At 47.7% G+C, this 20,152-nt stretch overlaps 1 protein-coding gene and 1 long non-coding RNA gene across 3 annotated transcripts in view; both read right to left on the bottom strand.

Moving 5' to 3' along the window:
• LOC148161655 (uncharacterized) overlaps positions 1-20,152 on the bottom strand; it is a 305,996-nt gene that overhangs the window by 153,678 nt on the left and 132,166 nt on the right. The gene's annotated exons all lie outside the window — the stretch shown is intronic.
• LOC148161656 (putative phospholipid-transporting ATPase IIB) lies at positions 5,126-8,827 on the bottom strand. Its single transcript, XM_088020670.1, has 2 exons — positions 8,719-8,827; positions 5,126-5,555 (listed from the first exon to the last, which is right to left on the bottom strand). The coding sequence occupies exons 1-2, from the start codon at positions 8,809-8,811 to the stop codon at positions 5,229-5,231; spliced, it is 420 nt and encodes a 139-aa protein (XP_087876796.1). The 5' UTR covers positions 8,812-8,827; the 3' UTR covers positions 5,126-5,228.

Genomic DNA, 20,152 nt, shown 5'->3' on the forward strand with positions numbered 1-20,152 from the left:
ACGGGACACACCACAACTGAAGGAGGATGGGTCTTAATTCTGTCTAGGAATTTCCAGGGAACATCTAATGTTTACTAAGCTGCAGTTTGCTATGCTCAGGCTCTAGAGATAAAGCGACAGGCAAGTGAAACTTTCTACTCTCTCAGAGAAAATGAAATATTGATCACTTATCATAAGAAACAGGGACAGGGCATCAGTGGGCTCCACGTGGTGAATACAAGATGAGTTACTGACACTCGACTATTATCACCGCTTGCTACACCTTAAAGTATCACCGATGTTCCCCGATGACACGTCCCAGCAAGTATTTCATGACTGTACCTCACAGAGCCTTTAAGGATTTAACATTAACTCCCCCAGAATTTCATTATTTGTATAAAACATTCCTTTGTGCACATCTGTAGGTAAGGTAAGAGATCCTTTCTGTTTTCAGGAAAATGAAAATGAAGGCCACTTATGTTGTGAAGAATTGCAACTGTGATACCAGGGACTCAGAAACAAGAACATTCTACTTAAATTACATTCTTTCTAAAGACGAAGAGAACACAAGAGCCATAAACACGTAGGGATTGTAAGAGCAGAGTGTTGATGCAGAATGGACAAAACCAGTGACATCTCTGAAATGATAATGTTGCTTATTAACCATCCATGTTGTGATAGGTCAAAGCTGAGGTCAAACAGAAAACATCAACTGAGCCATTTCCCTGAATAAAGCTCCAGGGTGCAATATTCTAAGCACTTTATTCAATAAAAAATGCTTTTAAAACGGTGCTTTGGTGATTGGGAAGCATTGCCATCATCCGTCAACCTAACTGCAGCAAAGTTCAATAAGCTAAATAATGAACCATTTAGATTATTTTCCTTGGGCCTTAGGGATTTGCAAACGTTGCATCAATAGAGCTCTTTAAAAATTATGATGAACTCTATTTTCTTCATTTTCAGATTTAGACTATGTGTTAGGGATTTTTTTTAAGGTTATTTAAAAGGGCTGCTACTTTTAATCATTGTCCAATCTCCAAAGTAGAAAGAATTTTTAAACAAGGAACAAATTCAATTATAAGATTGGCAGTTTCTATTTGATTCCGGTAATCTTGGAATTGATGAGACCCCTCTCTATTGTGCATACCTAAGATTTAAAAAGTGTTATGAATTATATAAAAACCTAAAGATGAAAAATTCCATGTATTTTCAATAAAATTTATATTTACTTTTGGCAGGTAACAAGGTAAACATGGAATATAGTATTTTTACAACTTCTAATAAGATTTTTCTTGAGAAACATCTGTGGTCTCAGTTTCCTATGCTTTTAGACTGGGAAATAGTCCTTTTTCAATATATAATCACATGCAATTTTTGAGAATTTCTAGACTGTTATATAATACAGAAAAAAATGTGTTCAATCCTTTCTTTGTATGAAAAGGAACATGGCCCCTTTCCTTTAAAGGGCCGTGACCAGGGGCCCACATCTGTTTCAAAGCATATAATGGAATGCTAAGATGGCAATTTATACATCATCTGAATCTTAGCTCTTCCTCTTAGCAGTTTCTCCTAGATTTCCTATTACCAAATAAACATATGTGCTATATACACGATTCCCAAAGCCGCATGCAGTTTGGCCACAACAGATGTCTCCATATTTAGTGGTCAACACAATCTACAGAGTGTACCAGTGGTGCTAATGAAGTCCCATCCCCTGACCAGCAGACTCCAGACCAAGCACACCGAGGAGGAGAGCGGGAGAGATGGCGGAACTGGGCCTCCCCACGTGCCCCAAGCCCGCCTCCCCGTGATGAGCTGGCTACGCTGAGCAGTTCCTCAACCACCTGCCACACCGCGGCCAGTCCCCGTGTTCACAGGCCGTGCCGGTGATCCTGAGAAGAGCTGGGTGACGCTGGGACTCCACAGTGATGGGGGTTCGCCATCACAAGGTCATCAGGCAGCAGAACGGGGAAAGACCTTTTACTGCGAGACTTGAGACTCGGCCTGGCTATGGACTCCAGGGCTCGGGCTCCTGCTTGAACATCAAGGCCTGATACTCCCAGGAAACTGGTTTCTAGATAAATACCACGGACAGCTCCCTCCTTTCTACCCTAGGCAGTGCAATCCCAGCACCTCCCTGCAGCCTGGGCCTCAAGGGTCCCGCTGAGACCTGCACACACGCGCCGGGGGGTGGGGAGGTGGGGTGGCGGAGGGCGGTGGCTGAGACCCGGACACCCGTGTGGGGGGTGGTCCGGGTGAGACCAGCTCACCTGCGGGGAGGGGGGGCGGTGGCTGAGACCTGCACACCGTGTGGGGGGCGGTCCGGGTGAGACCCTCACAGGGCACAAAAGAAGACAAGAGTCTGAGGAGGTCGAGAAAGAGCACTACCCCTCCCCTCAAACACCTGTGGCACCACACCACACCCAAAACGTGCCAGGTCGACCCACACAAGCTGCTATGAAGGTGATGGTTCAGGATCAAACAGGCTTTGAGATCCTTCTTTGTCTTCAGCCTCTTTCATTCTTTTCAGTTTAATTTAAAAACTAATTATAGGAATAATAAAGTTACTGTAAAAATGTCTAATAGTAATACAACAGTGTTTAAGAGTGGAAGTTCCCTTTACCCCAGCCCTGACGAGCCCACCGTCAGCTGGTTGTGAACCAACAAGAGCATCCTGGGTGGGGTGCAGGCAGAGGCGTGGGGAGAAGTTGGGGTGCATGGGAATGATTTGAGCACAGCTCCCTGAACGCTTCATGTCTGGGAGGCACTCTGAGCCCCACGCAAGCTGTGTGACCCGCAGTGTGCCTGGGACACTGGGGGTGCATCAGCAGGTCTGCTCCAGCTAAATCACCCCTGAGCTGACCCTCCGCAGTGGAGGGGGCCCAGGGCCGCAGGGGTGTGGCAGGCAGCTGCGGGGGCTGGGGGGGGGGGGAGACAGGGAGGTGTCTCCATGTGAGCGAGCACTGAGGGGAGGCTGGAGCTAGTGAAACCGGTCTCAGCTTTCCACGTTTAAAGAAAAACTGAACTTTCATCTTTTTGGCTGTTTTTCCCCTGAGTAATGACATGTCATAATTTCTAAAGTAGCTTGTTTTGGTTACCGTGGGATAATTTCCTGACTAAATAAATAAGGCAGTGCCTATGTAACTACCTCTTCAAAAATAAATTTGGTTTTCAAATCATACAGCGGTGCATAAAGCTTAGTAAAACACCAAGCGTTTGCTGGTGCACTTCGGGTTTCTTGCTACTGTTCTTCGTCATTATGAAGTCAGAACAAGGTAAAGGGGTCCCAAGTGTCTGTCTCCACCGTGCGGCCTGTGGGGGGCACTGTGGAGGGACCACGCACACTGGCACTCCCCACCTGCTCCGCCGAGGTGCTTCCCGCACACCATAGGGAGCGCCCAGGAAGACTCACGAGACTCAGTGGTTCTCAGCTATGGGGGCCACTTAGTGCGTCCCTAGAATGGAGAAGCACTGGCTCCACACCAGGCCCAGCAATCAGCACTTCTGGAACCATGCACAGGTACAGAAAAAGGCAGATACACAAAAAAGACTGAAGAAAACAAAATTGTCAGTCCCCGTGCCACGCAGACAGGATGAAGGGTGCCGGTGTGTCCCCTGTGGCTCCCAGGAGACGGCAGACATGGACTGAGGGCGCCTCTGGGAACGAAACCCATCAGGATGGTCGCAAGCAGCTTTCGAGGAATAAACAGGCAGGACTGGCTGCTCCCAGCTGCAGGGAAGCAGGACACGAGCCCCTGCAAGCCGGCACCCACAACACACAACTACACAGTCCTCTCTGGCCCAGGTCCCAAGCCGGCTCTAGCTATGACTCACAGAACGCCTTTCCTAACACGGGAAACTCACAGATTTATCTTCTGACCTCTTAATTAATTTTATTCAGCACAACAGGGACGCTCTTGTCAGCGCTCCAGACTCTGCAGTACACGTTACACCCCAGCACCTTGGCGCTCTTGGTTTCATGCTGTGGTTCCCAGCGGCAGCCTAAGGCCCCAGCCCTTCAGCCTCCCCAACACAGATATCTCAGGGGAAAGCGGCGCGCAAGTTCCTTGCTGTGATGTCATTACAGAAGGACCTCGCTCTTCTGAAATACTCGTTTACGAGAATCACTGGGCTCCTCTCTTTAAAACATTAGATCAGGGGCGCCTGGGTGGCTCAGTTGGTTAAGTGACTGCCTTCGGCTCAGGTCATGATCCTGGAGTCCCGGGATCGAGTCCCGCATCGGGCTCCCTGCTCAGCAGGGAGTCTGCTTCTCCCTCTGACCCTCCCTCCTCTCATATGCTCTCTCTCTCTCTCATTCTCTCAAATAAATAAATAAAATCTTTAAAAAAAAAAAACATTAGATCAGATTTTTCTTTTTTAAACTGTGATTGATGGTACTTTTTGGGAGTTATTACATGATCCAATTTCATACAGTATTTAAAAAAAAAAAAAGAAGGTTGTTTGCTTATATTGCTTCCATGGTTGGTTTGATTACAGAATCATCTCAAGAACCTTGACTAAAAGGGAGGGCATAAGAAAACGTTATTTAAAATATACTGGCTGAACAGGAATTGGGCAAATTAATTTAACAATGACTTTTATCAATCTAAAAATAAAAAAAATGGGGGCGTCTGGGTGGCTCAGTCGGTTAAGTGTCTGACTTTGGCTCAGATCATGATCCCAGGGTCCTGGGATCGAGCTCTCCGCTCAGCAGGGAGTCTGCTTCTCCTCTCTGCTGCTCCCCCTGCTTGTGCTCTGTCTCTCTCTGACAAAAACAAATAAATAAAATCTTTAAAAAAAAAAGTAAAAAAATGATGTAAGGTCAGAAATGACTAATTTGCCACATTGAAGATTTTACTGTTTCTGTCTTCTGTAGATTTTTGAAATGATTTATAGCCCAATTCTCTTTTGAAATAGATATGCTATAGCTAAATTCTGGCAAAACAAACGAACAAACCTGGAAATTTAACACGTAAGCCTGACAATTCATGTGGAAGTAAGAAGATGGGATGATGAGGGAGGAACAGTCCAGGCGCCAGCAGCTTTATTAAGATCTGACTCGGTCACAAATCAGTTTGCAAATCAGTAAAACTCTGATTTTTCTCATGTGTTTTCCAGTAACTCAACTCTTATGCTTTCTGGGGTAAGTGGACACACCAGGACCAAATGCACGAATCCGAGAGAGCCATGTGGCCTTCAGGCCTGGAGCTAAGGCACCATTAGACACGATAATAAAGCTCCCCTTGCATTCATGCCCCTGGAAGAACGAATTCTTGTGCCTCTGATGCAGGTTTGTATCTGACATCCTCTAAGAGGCCCCGACTGACCTCGTCAGGGCTGGCGGCCTGGTAGGTGCGGTTCCTGTCGCTGAAGTCCTGGTCCGCCTCTGCGTACTCGGCCTCCGCGATCACGCCGGCTCGAGGCTCATACACGGGGGTCACGTTGTGGCACAGCGCAATGGCCTTCACAGCTTCGTGGACTCGACTGCTAACACTTTTTCTCACTTTGGGAGCTGAGGACTGGGCCTTTCTTGGTGGTGTTGAACTGGTAGCATTCCCGCTAGCTTGAGACTGCATCTGATAAAATACGAACGTCACAAAATTAAAGAGACAACGTAGTTGATACTGGAGTTACCAGCACGTGTGATTTTTATGAGTGCATCAGTGAGGGATGAGACAAGCAGCTCTTAGGGAACGGGCTCGCTCACGTGACGTGTCCGTGCTAGCGCTGTCAGCACTCGCGTCTCCTGGTCGGCACGGCTACCAAACTGTTGCAGTACTTAGAGTCGGAGGGTTTTCCTTTTCTACATTCACTTGATCCATGGCATTGGCTTGCTAAGTCCGTAATAAGTCATGTTTGTTCTCCTTGTAAAGATGGGGTGAGTTAAAGAGCAAACCAGAGCCATATACTCCTAACTGCTTTCATGTTTCATTAAAAAGTGCTGTACCTGAAGTGGACTAAAGCTAAAAGCAGGAAAAAATACTTACGAATCTTCCTTTAATACAATAAAGGAATCCAGCCTGTCACAGCCTCTGTATTAAGAGCTAGTTTTGTGCATGACAGTAACCCCGGCATCTGACGAAAACTGATCCCCACCTCCTATTTCAGACTCTTGCGCTCCGGACGTGACTCCCCGCTCCCTCCATTTGGCTCCCCCCGCACCAGGCTGCATTCGAGGGCGCTCGCCTCCGTCAGTGGAGTGGCCATTCCCCCCCGCTCCAGGGGGAGGTGGAGCAGGACCACAGAGGCTCCTCGGTTACCTTCATGGCCACTTGTGACGGCCCTCCTGAGAAAGCCAGGCTCTCGCTTTTGGACGGGGCATGCAGAGCCACCGAGCCGTGACTACTCTGCCCGTGAAGTCACAGTGCTGTCTAATGAAGGGTTTGCTGGTGCAGCTCAGCAGCTGGCACTGCCTCTCCCCTGCGCTCGCCTCCCACCCGCCTGCTGCTTGCACGGCAAAGGGAGAGCGGCACGCAACACGGCTGACTCCCCTTAGGACTCTGTTTATCGATGGCTGTAGAATTTCATTTCACACAAATGCCATTAAAGATTATGCCCTCCATCACCAAATGCTTCCGGAGGGGAAATATAATCAGATTATGAAAGATTCATGTTACATTGCAGTGGACCTGGTAGACTATTATCATCTTAATAAAAAGACAGAATCTGAGGAATAAAATCAATTTTACAAAAGAGTACTATCTAACCAGCCAACCAACAGACAGCTTCGAAAAAAGATTTTTAAAAGACCTCCTCCATGGAAATAAGTATTAAATATCTGCTATTTTTATACACTGACTCATCCTTTCTGTTTCTAAATTTTCTAGAAAACAGCTTATTTGGAGCTATTAAAATCATATTCATGCATAATATAAATTTATTTTTTAAAAACAGATTTTACCTGGTACTGTTTCGACCTAGACCTAGATTACCAGGAGAAGGGAAGACCTATTCCTTCTCCTTTTTAGATTTTCCTTCTGTTAATAAATGTTCTAGGTTACAAAATGCTCTGTATTGCACTGAGTGACATCCAACTGAAGAAAGGGCTTGGTTTTAAGTATATGTGTGCTTGTGTAAGTGATCATTACATCCAATAAACACATATGCATTAGATACTTTTCTTTTGACAGCGTCTTGAAAAGTAAAGTATACGCCGTTCTGGTAAACATTACAGAAGAAAGAGAAGGTTTTCACAAACTGAATGTAAGGCAGACAGGACACCTGAATTCGGTCAGAGCAGAAACTGCTCAGGGCGTGTGTGGCTCAGCCCCGTCTGTGGAAGTCAAGTCAGAAGTATGACCATCAATACACAGGGCCTACAGCCTCTGGGGGCGCCGCTGCCAGACGGCCCGTGGGAGCCTCGAGGCGGCAGTGGTCTGTGTACATGCGAGGCCCCGCTTCCCTGGGGGGCGGGTGATGGCACGTTTGCACCTGATATATGCTGGCCTGTTACAACGGGGGTGCCCGAACCTCACAATAGGCCAGCAGAGAGGCAGAAAAGCAGCCTAGGGAAGTGATGGCTGGCTCTGGGTTCAAACCACAGCCTTGTGTGTGCAGCATCTTAGACACCCTGGCCTTGCAAGGTTTGGTTACCCAGAATCAGTGAATTCAAATGAGTGCAACACGAACGCTACCTGAGAACAGGCTAGGGGACCTCTGCGGCCTAAAATGACCTTTGCAGAGTGGACTGTGTCTGCCTGCCCCACACCCTGTCATCTGTGGGAACACGTGGCCCTGTGGGCCCCATGTCAGGATCTGGCGTGTCAGGACCTTCCCGGGCCACAGACGCACTTGCAGAGCGCACGGCCTACCAAGTCTCTGGCAAACACTGTGGCTACTAGGCTGTGTATTTCCTGTTCCTGCAACTTCAGAGAGCTCCTAAAGCTCCAGGGAAAGGCCAAGACTTAGGATATACGCCCCCTGCCTCCACCCAAGGAGTCCTTATCTAATCCAGACACAGACGATGTATTTGCAGATGAAATAACATGACATTTGAGTTTCACTTCACAGTGATATGGTGAAGGAGGAGCAGGGCTACGCAGGGAACCAGGTCTGCGGTGCATGGACAGCTGCTGAGGCCGAATGACAGGGACACAGGGCTCACGATACCGTGTGTCTACTTCTGTTTACGGAAAAGGCAAAAAAATGAGAAAGTCTTACTAATTATGAAGAAACCCAGAGGAACTGGTAAGAAACACCTGTGATGCAGTATTCTACTTAATAGTCTTAAAAATACTACCTATCCTGAGTAATCTTTTGGAATATTTCACTAAGAAAATTATTTAATATGAATAAATGGTTTAAGGTCATTATATCCTTTCTATTATTTTACAATATAGAAATGCTTATTCAAAATTGGTTCAGTGGCTCAGTCGGTTAAGTGGCTGCCTTCGGCTCAGGTCATGATCCCAGGGTCCTGGGAGCGAGCCCTACATCGGGCTCCTTCCTCAGTGGGGAGCCTGCTTCTCCCTCCCCCTGCTTGTGCTCTCCCTCTATCTCTATCAAACAAACAAACAAACAAACAAATAAATAAATAAATAAAATCTTTACAAAGAATAAAAAAAATAAAATAAAATTGGTTCAAAAACTGCTTCTTGATTTATAAATTAAAACTGAGTGTTTTAGGACATTCAAAGATGTTCGCCGATTTCCAGATCAGCGGATACAGTGGGTTCAGGCTGGTTCGACAGAGCCAGGCACTTTTGCAGGCAGCTCCCGTGCGGATGCCAATGAGCTTACCTGTGAGTATGGATTCCTGAGGTGGCTCTGGATCTCCTCCATCGTGTCTGCTCCATAAGACACAGTCCCCAGGTGCAGCCTCTTAAACACCATCTCGTTCTGGGTGAGGGTTCCTGCAACAAAGACCAGGTCACAGAGGAAAGCTCATCAACGGGACCAGGACTCCCCATCCCGTACGTGGACCTCCACGGGCCGAGCTCTCATAGCGGGGCGCCCCTCGGCAGTGAGAATGCTCTGCTCTGTAATTCCAGCAGCTAGGAATGTCCTTCCCCACTGAGGACAAGTGTCCCTCCCAGCTCCCTCCGGAAGAGCGCGATAACGTGAAGGGCTCTAACTACCTGAAGAAAGTGTGGCCTCTGCCTTTCAGTTCAGATGCATTGTTTGGTACAAATATAACTTCTGCCTGTTCTGAAAGAGACAGGCGTGAAACTGGAAAACAGAGTCACTACCTTTGTAATTATACTCTAGAACACTGCCTGAGAAAGACATCAACTAGTCCCAAATTAGCGTGCCTACCAGTTTTTTAAAAAAAACACCCAATTTTGAAAAATTAAGTATTTTTCATTGAACAGAAACAGATGCATTTAACCCTTAGCACCACTTGCATCATGTGGAGCAACAGAAAGGTCAGTGAGCAGGGAGGCACGTTCTCTTTAGCTGGGCTTCTGCCCGGTGAGCTGCCTGGAGGTGCTCACGTCCCTCCAGATGGCCAGGGCTCACTCCTGGGGACAGCCAGTCCATGTAGGCCAGGCACTCATGTGTGCTTGAGCATGAGGAAGTGCTTCACCCCTGGTGTGTAAGGAAGTCAGTTAAGAGAGGAGCACGCACAGGTCAATTTTATGAGATGTCTTGGGTCTGCCAAATACAGTGAAGTAACATCATGAAAGGCAGCGAGACGTTAACATTATTTCAAAAACGGTGAATTTTCATTAAAAGTGACACATAAATTCACAATGTTACACATCTTCATGACTCTGAAAACCCTAAACATTGTGTATGTGTATCACTTAATATAAAAATGCACACACAATACGCACATATGATTTTTGCTTACTGGGTTTTCTAGAAGTAAAGCAACCTGGGGAAGTGTGAACACCTGTGAGCAGGGGCGTCAGGTACGGTAACGAAAAGTGCGGTCATGTAGGCCCCCGGGCTTTTCTGCACTTACCTCACAGCTCACAGAAGGATCACCCACTGACTGATGTAATTATCAATGTGGATATGAACAATCCTATCCCCACTCAGTTAGAAGCTGGGCTTTCCACACGGTTACAAGGCACCCATAAAATATTAACTAACTTCTGTTTTCTTTGGCACATGTGATGTGGAAGATATAATAAAAAGTGTTTTCACATCTATCCATGACTCCATACACATTGGTGTTCAAAACAAAATAGCTCAGAACTCCCACTACAGGACAGGAAGGCTACGTTAACATGAAGGAAAATCCGTATTTCATAACACTGTTTCAGAGACTGTTTTGAATAACCTTCTTACAAGAATGGATAGAATACATACATTAGGGTCTCATAAATTTCAAAGAGCAGCTCTTCTCAGGGATGCTGATCAGTTTTAGAAATTTTGCTTTTTCAAAATTCTATTTAGCCCGTTTAGTACCTCAATTAAATGGCACCTAAGTTTCCTGAAATCAAAATTATGTGAGAAGTACAGTTTAAAAGGGTTTCCTGGTTATGTCATCCTCATTAAGTAAAGCAGAATTAATTAAAATAGTTTAAAGAATGTAATTAAAAACAATTCAGCTTCCAAATGAAATAAGGAAGTTCTAGAAATTATTTACATCACAGATTTGAGATGAAGACAATAGTTACCTATCATCAAAAGCTAATGAAATTGTACATTAATTCCTATTAGAATAAGCACCAAGCTCACCTCTGTTACGTGTGCCCAAATGAGCAGTTCCCTGAAAATTTATTATTTAAAAAAAAATATTTTACTCATCAGATTGACATAATTAAAGAATTTCCTGTAGACACTTTTTCCTCTGACATACACTGAATGTGAGGCTTCGAATCTACGGTGGGCTGTGGTATGAGGCAGTTTATAAATACGATGACAATAAATAATACTTTTCAACCTTTTTATTACTAAGAATTTTACACGTATGGCAAAAATAAGAATACTACGCCTGCACAGTTCCTACCAAGAATAAACTACTATTTCTTTAGGTTTGTAAACCACTGAACGCAAGTGGCAAAAGACCCTAAGTGAAGGGTGCTCTGCCCTGCTCACTGGCTCACACCGCGGGATCCGCGGGGATGGAACGGGGATGCGCCCAGTTCACCCAGTGCGAAGACCCACCGTCTCACAGTGCTGTTGCTGGAACTGGGTGGATCACTTCCGTGTTTCTTTTTTGTGAAAACTGAAGGCTGACATACACTGTCTGTTTCAGGTGTACACGGCAGCGGTTCGCTATTTTTATACAAAATGCTCCCCGTCTGAGTGCGGTCGCCATCGGTCACCGCACAGCCCTAGTACAGTATCACCAGCCACACTCCCCATGCGGTACTGTACATCCCCGGGACTCATTTGATAACCGGAGGTTTGCGGCTCTCCACCCTCCTCCGCCCCCTCCCCTCTGGCAACCACCCATTTGTCTCCATGTCTTTGAGTCTGTTTCTCTTGTGTTTGGTTATTTGGATTCTGCAACTTTGGCTTTCTCGGACTCATTTCACTGAGCACCATACCCTCTAGGTCCATCCTTTTTGTCAAAAATGGCAAGATTTCATTTTTATGGCTGAGTAACATAGGTCTCTACCACCTCTCCCGTATCCATTCATCTACGGATGGATGCTTGGGATGTTTCCAGATCTCAGATATTGTAAATAATGCTGCTGCAAACATAGGGGTGGTGTGTATCTTTGTGAATTAGTGTTCATTTTGTTTGGATAAACACCCAGAAGTGCAATTGCTGGATCACATGGTGATTCCTTTTAATGTCTTGAGGAACCTCCACACCGTTTTCCAGAGGGGCTGCGCCCGCTTGCGTTCCCACCAGCCGTGCACGGCGGTTCCCCTTTCTCTGCATCCTTGCCGACACCTGTTGATTTTAGCCACTGTGACCTGTGTGAAGGAGATGTATCATCGTAGTTTTAATTTGTATTTCTCCCACGATTAGTGATGTTGTGCATCTTTTCATGTGTCTACAGGTATTCTTTGAAAAAATGTCCTTTCAGATCCTCTGCCTATTTTTAAACTGGGGCGTTTTAATTGTTTGATACTAAGTTGTCTAAGTTCTTCATATGTTTTTGGATATTAACCCCTTACAGGATGGATGACTTGAAAATATCTGCTCCCATTCAATAGGTTCCTTTTTCATTTTGTTGATGGGTTTCCTTGGCTCTGAAGAGGCTTTGTAGTCTGATGAAATCCCATTTGATGGAATCCTGTCTGTTTATTTTAGCTTTTGTTGCCCTTCCCTGGAGAGACAGTTCCAAATAAATGTTGATAAGGCCGATGTCAAAGAGATTACTGCCCGTGTTCTCCTCTGGAACCTCTATGGTTTCTGGTCTTCAGTCCTGCGTTCATCTTGTGTGGTGCGGGACAAAGGGCCGGTTTCCCTCTTCTGCACGCTGCTGTCTAGCTCTTGTGGCACCACGTGCGAGGACACTGTCCGCTCTTGCCCTCCTCGGCCTACCTTAGTTGCCCATTTACGGGTGCGGTTTTTTCTGTTCCCCTGGTCTGTGTGTGTGTCGTGCTGGGGCCACACTGTTAGGATTCTCTGGCTTTGCAGACATTCTAGGGTCTAAGGTGTCACCATTCCCAGATCTCATGGTGCCCAGCTCCACCCACTCTTCCTCTAGGATGGTTGTTCTACCCTGTGGACGCACAGCCTTGGCCTCCCCTTCCGCCACCTGGCCCGCACGCCCCCTGACCAGCAGCACCCGCCCCTGCCGGAGCGCCCCCTGAGCGCCTGACTGCGGGCACTGCCGCCCCCCTGCCGCCCACCCCCTCACCGTGAAACACCGGCTGAGGCTGGCGAGGGGGTCCACAGGCACGCAGGCGGAGGCGGGTGACGGAGCTGCCCCACACGCCGCCCTCATCATCCTCCGTCCTTTCTGCCAACCCTCAGACCTCCTCACACCAGCCGCACAGGTGTGGTGCGGGGGCTCTGCCGCGGCTACATGTACTCTGGGGCCCTCACCGCTCATCCCGACTTGCGAGACTCGGGAATGGCTTCTGACCTCCTGACTGGTGCCGCCTTCCTAGAATAAGGACCCTTCATTCTCCTCCCTCCCTCAAACACAACCAGCAGTGTCCACCGTCTACATGAAATGTCAGCTGGGCAGTGCACTTCACGGCTGCTGGGACCTGCCAGGCCCCTGAAATGCTAGACGATTACAGAATTAGAGCTCTCCAGTTTAGAAAATAGCAACTACCAGGAATCTCAATGAAATGATAGGAAAAAATAAGAAACATATGCATTTCATAAGAAACAACTCTAGTTTAAAGAAAAAACTGCTACCTCACAAGGAAATGTGTGATTCCTCCCCCTGGGTGGCATGCCTACCACAGGCCTTTCTCGTGTCCGCCAGCCTCCTGAGTAAGGGCTGCTGGCCTCTCTTCTGACTTCTCCTGCAGCAATTCTGGATTCCACAGCGGCACAGGGGGCTGCCCGCATCCCCCGCCTGGCACCCCACTGGCCGTCCCTGTGTTGAGTGGCGCAGGATCAGACCAGTGCCCGGCACCGCGCAGCATATCAGCTTCACGTCACCATCATGTGTGGATCTGCACGGCCAGCATGGCCATCAAGATGCAGAGGCGTCCCATCTGCACCAACATGGTCCTCACCTGCATCCGTGGCCACATCCACGCCCTCCCCCACCCCTAGTCTGGCACGACCCATCAGTTCTTCACCGCGCTGATTCTGTTTGTGACAATGGCCGTCCAGGCTGCCCGCCCAGCAGACACGAAAGTCCGACCCTTGGCCTTCTTGGACTCCATGCTGGCCTGGGAGCTGGGTCATCTGTGGACAGCCAGGAGAGGTTGGAAGTCTAGGGTCCCCACTTGGTCTTCGGAGACAGAGGGTGGGGCCTTTGCTGAGCACAAATGGACAGGGAACACTGTGCAAGCTGCTGCTGCACCATGCGCTGACTGGACACACTTACATGTGGCCATGGGATGGCCACCGCCGTGGTGACTCCTCCGTCCGTCACATCATCACGGGGCCACGTGTGCTGTGCTTTCTCCAACGGCTGGAATGGAAGCGTGAGTGTTCCCGTCTTGCCAGGCTGCTCCTTCGGTCACAGAGAGCAGCTCTTCTCAGCCTGTCTGTGCCCACTGGCATTTCTGCATCGCTGGCTTCTCCAGGCCCCAGTCTGGGCACGAAGCGGAACACCAAGGAACTGACTGCTGGTCCTCCTGATGGGGCGAGCCTGCCTTCCTCCCTCCCCGCTCACGGTCTTCTTGTGTGCGCTGGACGTAGCACGTCAGGTGCGTGGTGTGCTCAGCAGGACAGACAGGGAGAAGAACATCCACTCCATCGTTCTGGAATTGGAGGCCTTCATTTATATTAAAAGTTGTAAATACTTGTTGTACCCTCTCACACCCTGGGATCACCTAGTTTAGTTATATAACCTCTTCCAACTTTTCCACTGGTAGAGACAAGTATGCATTTATAAACTATTTTTGCACATGACTACACACAGGGGTATTCCACGTTATTTTTAGGGGGTATACCATAAACCCAGTATGGTACACAATGTTCTGCTGGATCTTCCTCCCAAACACGGATACTCAGATGGTTTAAAATTTTTTGTTATCACCAAAAAATGCAGCTACAAAACCATTATTTATGTGGGGTAGATTCTTAAAGATGAGATTTGGGAGAGTACAATTTGAATCTACATATAGGGCCATGCCAGTGACCCACAGGTTATACTGACCAGGATGCCTTCCGCCCACATCGGGTGCTCAGCAAGGCCGTCGACTGGCATCAGCTCAGAATCACAGAACTGTTCAGAGGCACTCGCCCTAAATTATGTTAGGATTTGACAGTTACACATTTACTTACCTAGTGATAAATTTACATTTATACTGGTCTCCTTATGTAAATTCTACTATCCATATATACCTTTTTTTAAAAAAAGATTTACTTATTTATTTTGAGAGAGTGAGAATGAGAGAGAGAGAGAGTACAGGAGAGCGGGGAGGGTCAGAGGGAGAAGCAGGCCCCTCGCCGAGCAGGGAGCCTGATGCGGGACTCGATCCCGGGACTCCACGATCATGACCCGAGCCGAAGGCAGTCGCTTAACCAACTGAGCCACCCAGGTGCCCCTATCCATATATACCTTGCAAATGCTCACGTTCTTAAGAAGTCTTGAGACTACACACTGTTATAATAAAACATTTTGGTTTTAAATGAATAGTTTTTCTTTGAAGATTGTATGTATTTTACATCAAGGCAGCAGAGTGGGTAGGACCTCCAAGGTGCCCATGAGATTAGGTCTCCTGCTCCACGGCCTCAGATCAACAGGGTGGGGATGCTGCGTTCAGGCTGGTCAGTGGCTCTGTGTCTGACTGTGCGCATCCCAGCAGACCCTGAGCACTGCTGCCCACTCACCACCTGGGAGATTTTAAATCCTGATACCCAAGTCACAGCCCCTTATCACCTGGCCCAGAGTGCCCGGGGAGAGAGCTGGTCTCGACACAAGGCAATGGTGGTTCCACGCAATGTCTGGAGTGTGGGAAAAGGAAGGATCAGCTTCAGAGAATTAAGAGGAACGTAAACCCCACACTCCTGTGCCTCGGTGTTAAGACACCACACTTCCAGCAATCGGTCCCCCTCACTTTGATTCTTTCCCTTCACCATCGAGTATGCTGTCAACTGGATCAGGGCCAAGACACCGAAGAGACAAAGCTCAGTGATGGCTGCTTGACCTCGCTCCCTTTCAAACGCACTTCCATGATCACCTCAACTGTACCGTGTGTATGAGAACTATGTTTATTTCACGCTTGGTATCAGCGTGTCCTCCTCCCACACTCTCCACTCATCATGGAAAAAGGAATTGAAACACACGATTGCTTCCATTGCCAAGGCGGTGACATGATACTGCTGTCCAACAAGCACGTCCCCATGACCCAGCGTGAGCGAGCCGTCCCAAGTCACAGCCAGCCTGTCTGGGAGAGGGTGTGGGCACGCCCAACTCACAAACCCAGACAGCATGTGAACCAAGGCGGGGGCGAACACACACTTACCACGAGTTCACAGTCCGCACGACGTAAGGAATACAAAAGTGCATCGAAGTAAAAAGTATGACAAAGAAACCCAGACCCCTTGGCTGCATCAGTACCGCACGCAGCAGACAACCAGCCACTGGAAGAAACCTGCTACGACACTTCACCGAAGACACAGGAATGAACAGGACGTGCGCAGAGGGCACAGGTCGGACTGCGTTCTCCTGCGTCTTCTCCAGGACCCGGGGTCACACTGGCCTCTCCAGCACCAAAGATTCTCCTAAAGCAGTACTGCAGGAGACCTCCTCCTCACGCCGGAGGAGACATTGATACGTGGAGCACGGCAGCACTCATGGCCTCTGGCGTCTGTAAGCTCGGGCACCTGACACTGGGGATGCCTCTGCTCTTCATGCACGTGCTGACTCTGTCAGGTCATCAACCTCTGCTTCCCAACGGCAAGATTAGGAAGTAATTCTAAGGTTCATGGAATTAAATATAGTACTAAGTATAATTACTGAATGACAGTTTAGTTTTATCAAGGCAAAATATGCCTAAGCACCTGATTTAGCTACATCTCGTCCTTCATTAAGCTAACTGTAATATCACATATTTTAACGTCCCAAATGTTGGCAAGGATGTGGAGAAAGGGGAACCCTCCTACACTGTTGGTGAGAATGCAAAGCTGGGGCAGTCACTCTGGAAAACAGTATGGAGGTTCAAGATGTTGAAAATAGAGCTACCTTACAACCCAGCAATTGGGTATTTACCCAATTACTAAATACCCCAAATACCTTGGGGTATTTACCCCAAAGATACAGATGTAGTGAAAAGAAGGGGCACCTGCCCCTCAATGTTTATAGCAGCAATGTCCACAATAGCCAAACTTAGACAGAGCCCAAAAGTCCATCGACAGACGAATGGATAAAGAAGACGTGGTCCATATATACAATGGAATATTACTCAGCCATCAGAAAGGATGAATACTTAACATTTACATCAATGTGGTTGGAACTAGAGGGCATTATACTGAGCGAAATAAGTCAATCAGAGAAAGACAGTTATCATATGATCTCACTGAAACGAGGAACTTAAGAAACAAGGCAGAGAATCATAGGGGAAGACAGGGAAAAAATCAAACAAGATGAAACCAGAGAGGGAGACAAACCATAAGACAAACCTCTTACCTCTAGGAAACAAGTTGAGGGTTGCTGGAGGGGAGACGGGTAAGTGGGGGATGGGGTAACTGGGTGATGGGCAGTAAGGAGGGCACGTGATGTAACGTGCACTGGGTGTGATATAAGACTGACAGGTCACTGACCTGTACTTCTGAAACTAATATGTTATATGCTAACTGATTTTAATTATAAATGAATAAATAAAGAGGAAGGGGAGGTTTGGCAGAAAGATACAGGATGCTGACACCAAAGGACAGAAACGGAAACAATTACATTACTGTTTCTCAACCAGATGAAAAAGTTTTCTAGCTAGAGCCCAAGGCTGGAAAGCACTGAACAAAAAAGCAGAAGACGCTTTGTTACGTAATACCCTCCTGTCCTGAAAACTGGATCTGTTGGAAAAACTGTTTTTTTTTCTTTTTTTAATTTCCTGACTTTGCAGACTATTGTTACTTGTGGTACTTAACACGGATTTAGGAATACGCGAATATTTTTAAAAGCAGATGACAATATGTTTAGAGAAAAACCACATGTCCCCCTGAACTGGTTTTTGGAGCCACACGTGGAGTTATTAACGGCTGGCGGTCAACGCCACGAGGCAGCCTCGGAGTGCGAGCAGGAAGCCGTGCTGCGGCGGGAAGCGCACCTGAGACACGACGGGGTTGTGTGTGGGAGGTGCGGCTGACGGTTCTTCAGACACGTACCTCATCCTGCCCTCAGGTGTGAGCCCCTCTGCGCCTCTGCCTCGGTGGACCGGAGAGAAGCAAGGGGAACCTGGGCGAGTTTGTGGAGAGGAGGGTCTACAGACTTCCATGCTCATGCGGCTTCCCTGGAGGGGCTGATGAGGAGCTGGTCCCGCCGGGCGGTCCCGAGGACAACCAGGCGCCGGCACACGTATGCTGCTCTAGTATGGGAGCTGACCTCAGGAGAACAACGCTGACTTAGAATGTCTTATGGCCAGACGCCCGACTGTGTGCAAACGCACCCGGGACACCCTCGGGGCGTGTGCTGGAGCATCGCTCTCACAGTGCTGTGTGTGCGTACGTGTGCATGTGCACATGCGTGTACACAGGTGTACCGACTGCGGGGATAAAGCAAAACATGCAAGAAATTTCAACTACAAATGTGAGAACAAGAAGTGCCAGGAACTGACTTCCGGCAATGTGTTTTCTGTCCCAACCCGTCTGCGTTTCTTAAGAGAAATGTCCAACGTACCCCAAAGCGGACAGAATGGCATCATGTAAAGTGGCGAATGGAGGCCTCACATCAGCAAGGACCACCTCAGGGCCACGCTCCTGGGACCTGCCACTTCCTGCCTGAGCGTGTCAGCTATTAACAACAGAAGGGACTGCTACAATAAATGTAACCCCCATGTTATCACAGCAACAAACAGCAGGAGCTCCTCAGCATCAAATACCAAGGCCAGGCCTGGTTCCCGTTGTGTTTCTATACTGTTTGCTTGAGTGTGGGTCCAGGTGAAGCCTCCTGAGCCCAAGGCCACAGTCTTCTCTGCTCTCTCGTTCTTCCTTGTAAATGAACTTGCTCCAGTGTGTTCCCTACGGTCTGGACTTGGGTGCTGATGGGCCTCTGGGCTCTGCAGACACTCTGTGCAGAGGCAGAGCCCCTCTGTCAGAGGCACATCCGCCCGCCTCTTCCTGTGCCAACGATCAGGTCCTATGCCCATCAACCCACCACAGCTTGAGGGTGGCATCTCTCTGAGTCACATGGTAGATGGTTTACTTAGAGCATCTTGCTCCCGAGACTACTGAAGACGAGCATTCTGGCATTCCCAAATGCAATACTCCATGTGGACAGCAAGTATTTTCCAAAACCAAAGGCACATCATGATTACTGCTCCGATCACAGACTCTTTCTAGACAGCAAATCTGGAGCTGTAGAGTGACTGCTATTTTATTTTATTTTTTATTTATTTATTTTTAAAGAATTATTTATTTGAGAGAGCAAGAATGAGAGAGAGAGAGTACATGAGAGGGGGGAGGGTTAGCGGGAGAAGCAGGCTCCTCGCTGAGCAGGGAGCCCGATGCGGGACTCGATCCCAGGACTCCAGGATCATGACCTGAGCCGAAGGCAGTCGCTTAACCAACTGAGCCACCCAGGTGCCCCGAGTGACTGCTACCTTAATACACTGCTTTAGCTCACTGTCCTCAGTCAGCCTGGTGATAGCATTTTAAGTTCTGAGATGAAAACTCCAACTACGCAGTTACGTTTGCTTCCTGCTGCCGTTTGGAGAACTCTCTAGAGTAATGCACAAAGACCCCTTGAAATTATGGGAGGCCACAGAGTTCCCATAGACACATACAAGCACATGCTAAAATAGTAAATATACTGTTGCATTTAAAAATTTAGTTTAAAATAATTAAAAGATAACATATCCAGATTTAAACTATTTCTTTCTTCTTTTGGGCTTTGTTTACATTTATTTTTTATTTTATTTTTTGGGTTATGTTTATAAAGCTTTTTATTTTATTGTTTTTATAAAGATTTTTATTTATTTATTTATTTATTGAGAGCGAATGGTAGAGAGAGAGCATGAGAGGAAGGAAGGTCAGAGGGAGAAGCAGACTCCCCGCTGAGCAGGGAGCCCGATGTGGGACTCGATCCCGGGACTCCAGGATCATGACCTGAGCTGAAGGCAGTCGCTTAACCAACTGAGCCACCCAGGTGCCCTATAAAGCTTTCTCTTAAGATAGATACCTAGAAGTTCTTTATTCTGGTGCTTCATGGAGCCAAAGAGAATGAAACAAAAGACAAGTTTAGAGTAGTTTCTGAAAACTCAGCAGTTTAAAAAAATGATCATTTTAGGTCTTCAATTTAGGTCTGTGATCCATCTGGAGCTAGTTTTTGTGTGTGGTGTGAGGTAGGGGTCCCCCTTCATTCTTCTGTATGTGGACATCCTGCTCTCCCTGCCTGTCAGTTGAAGGGGCTGGTCCTCCCCAGTGAGGATGGCGGCACCCGTGCTGGAATCCAGTCGACCGGCAGCATCAGGCTTTAGTTCCTCCCGGCACACCGTCCTGGCAGCCTTATTGGAAGTCGTCTGAGTGTCC

The sequence above is a fragment of the Eumetopias jubatus genome, unplaced genomic scaffold, assembly GCF_037043125.1.
Source record: "Eumetopias jubatus isolate StellerSeaLion01/CBP00866 unplaced genomic scaffold, mEumJub1_p1.0 scaffold_104, whole genome shotgun sequence".
Classification (NCBI taxonomy): domain Eukaryota; kingdom Metazoa; phylum Chordata; class Mammalia; order Carnivora; family Otariidae; genus Eumetopias; species Eumetopias jubatus.

Bases quoted from the DNA above. Each gene is read 5' to 3' on its own strand.
- LOC148161656 (XM_088020670.1), bottom strand. From the start codon at position 8,811: ATGGTGTTTAAGAGGCTGCACCTGGGGACTGTGTCTTATGGAGCAGAC. The intron at 5,556-8,718 runs GTAAGCTCATTG...GTATTTTATCAG, and splicing joins TCAGGAATCCATACTCACAG to ATGCAGTCTCAAGCTAGCGG.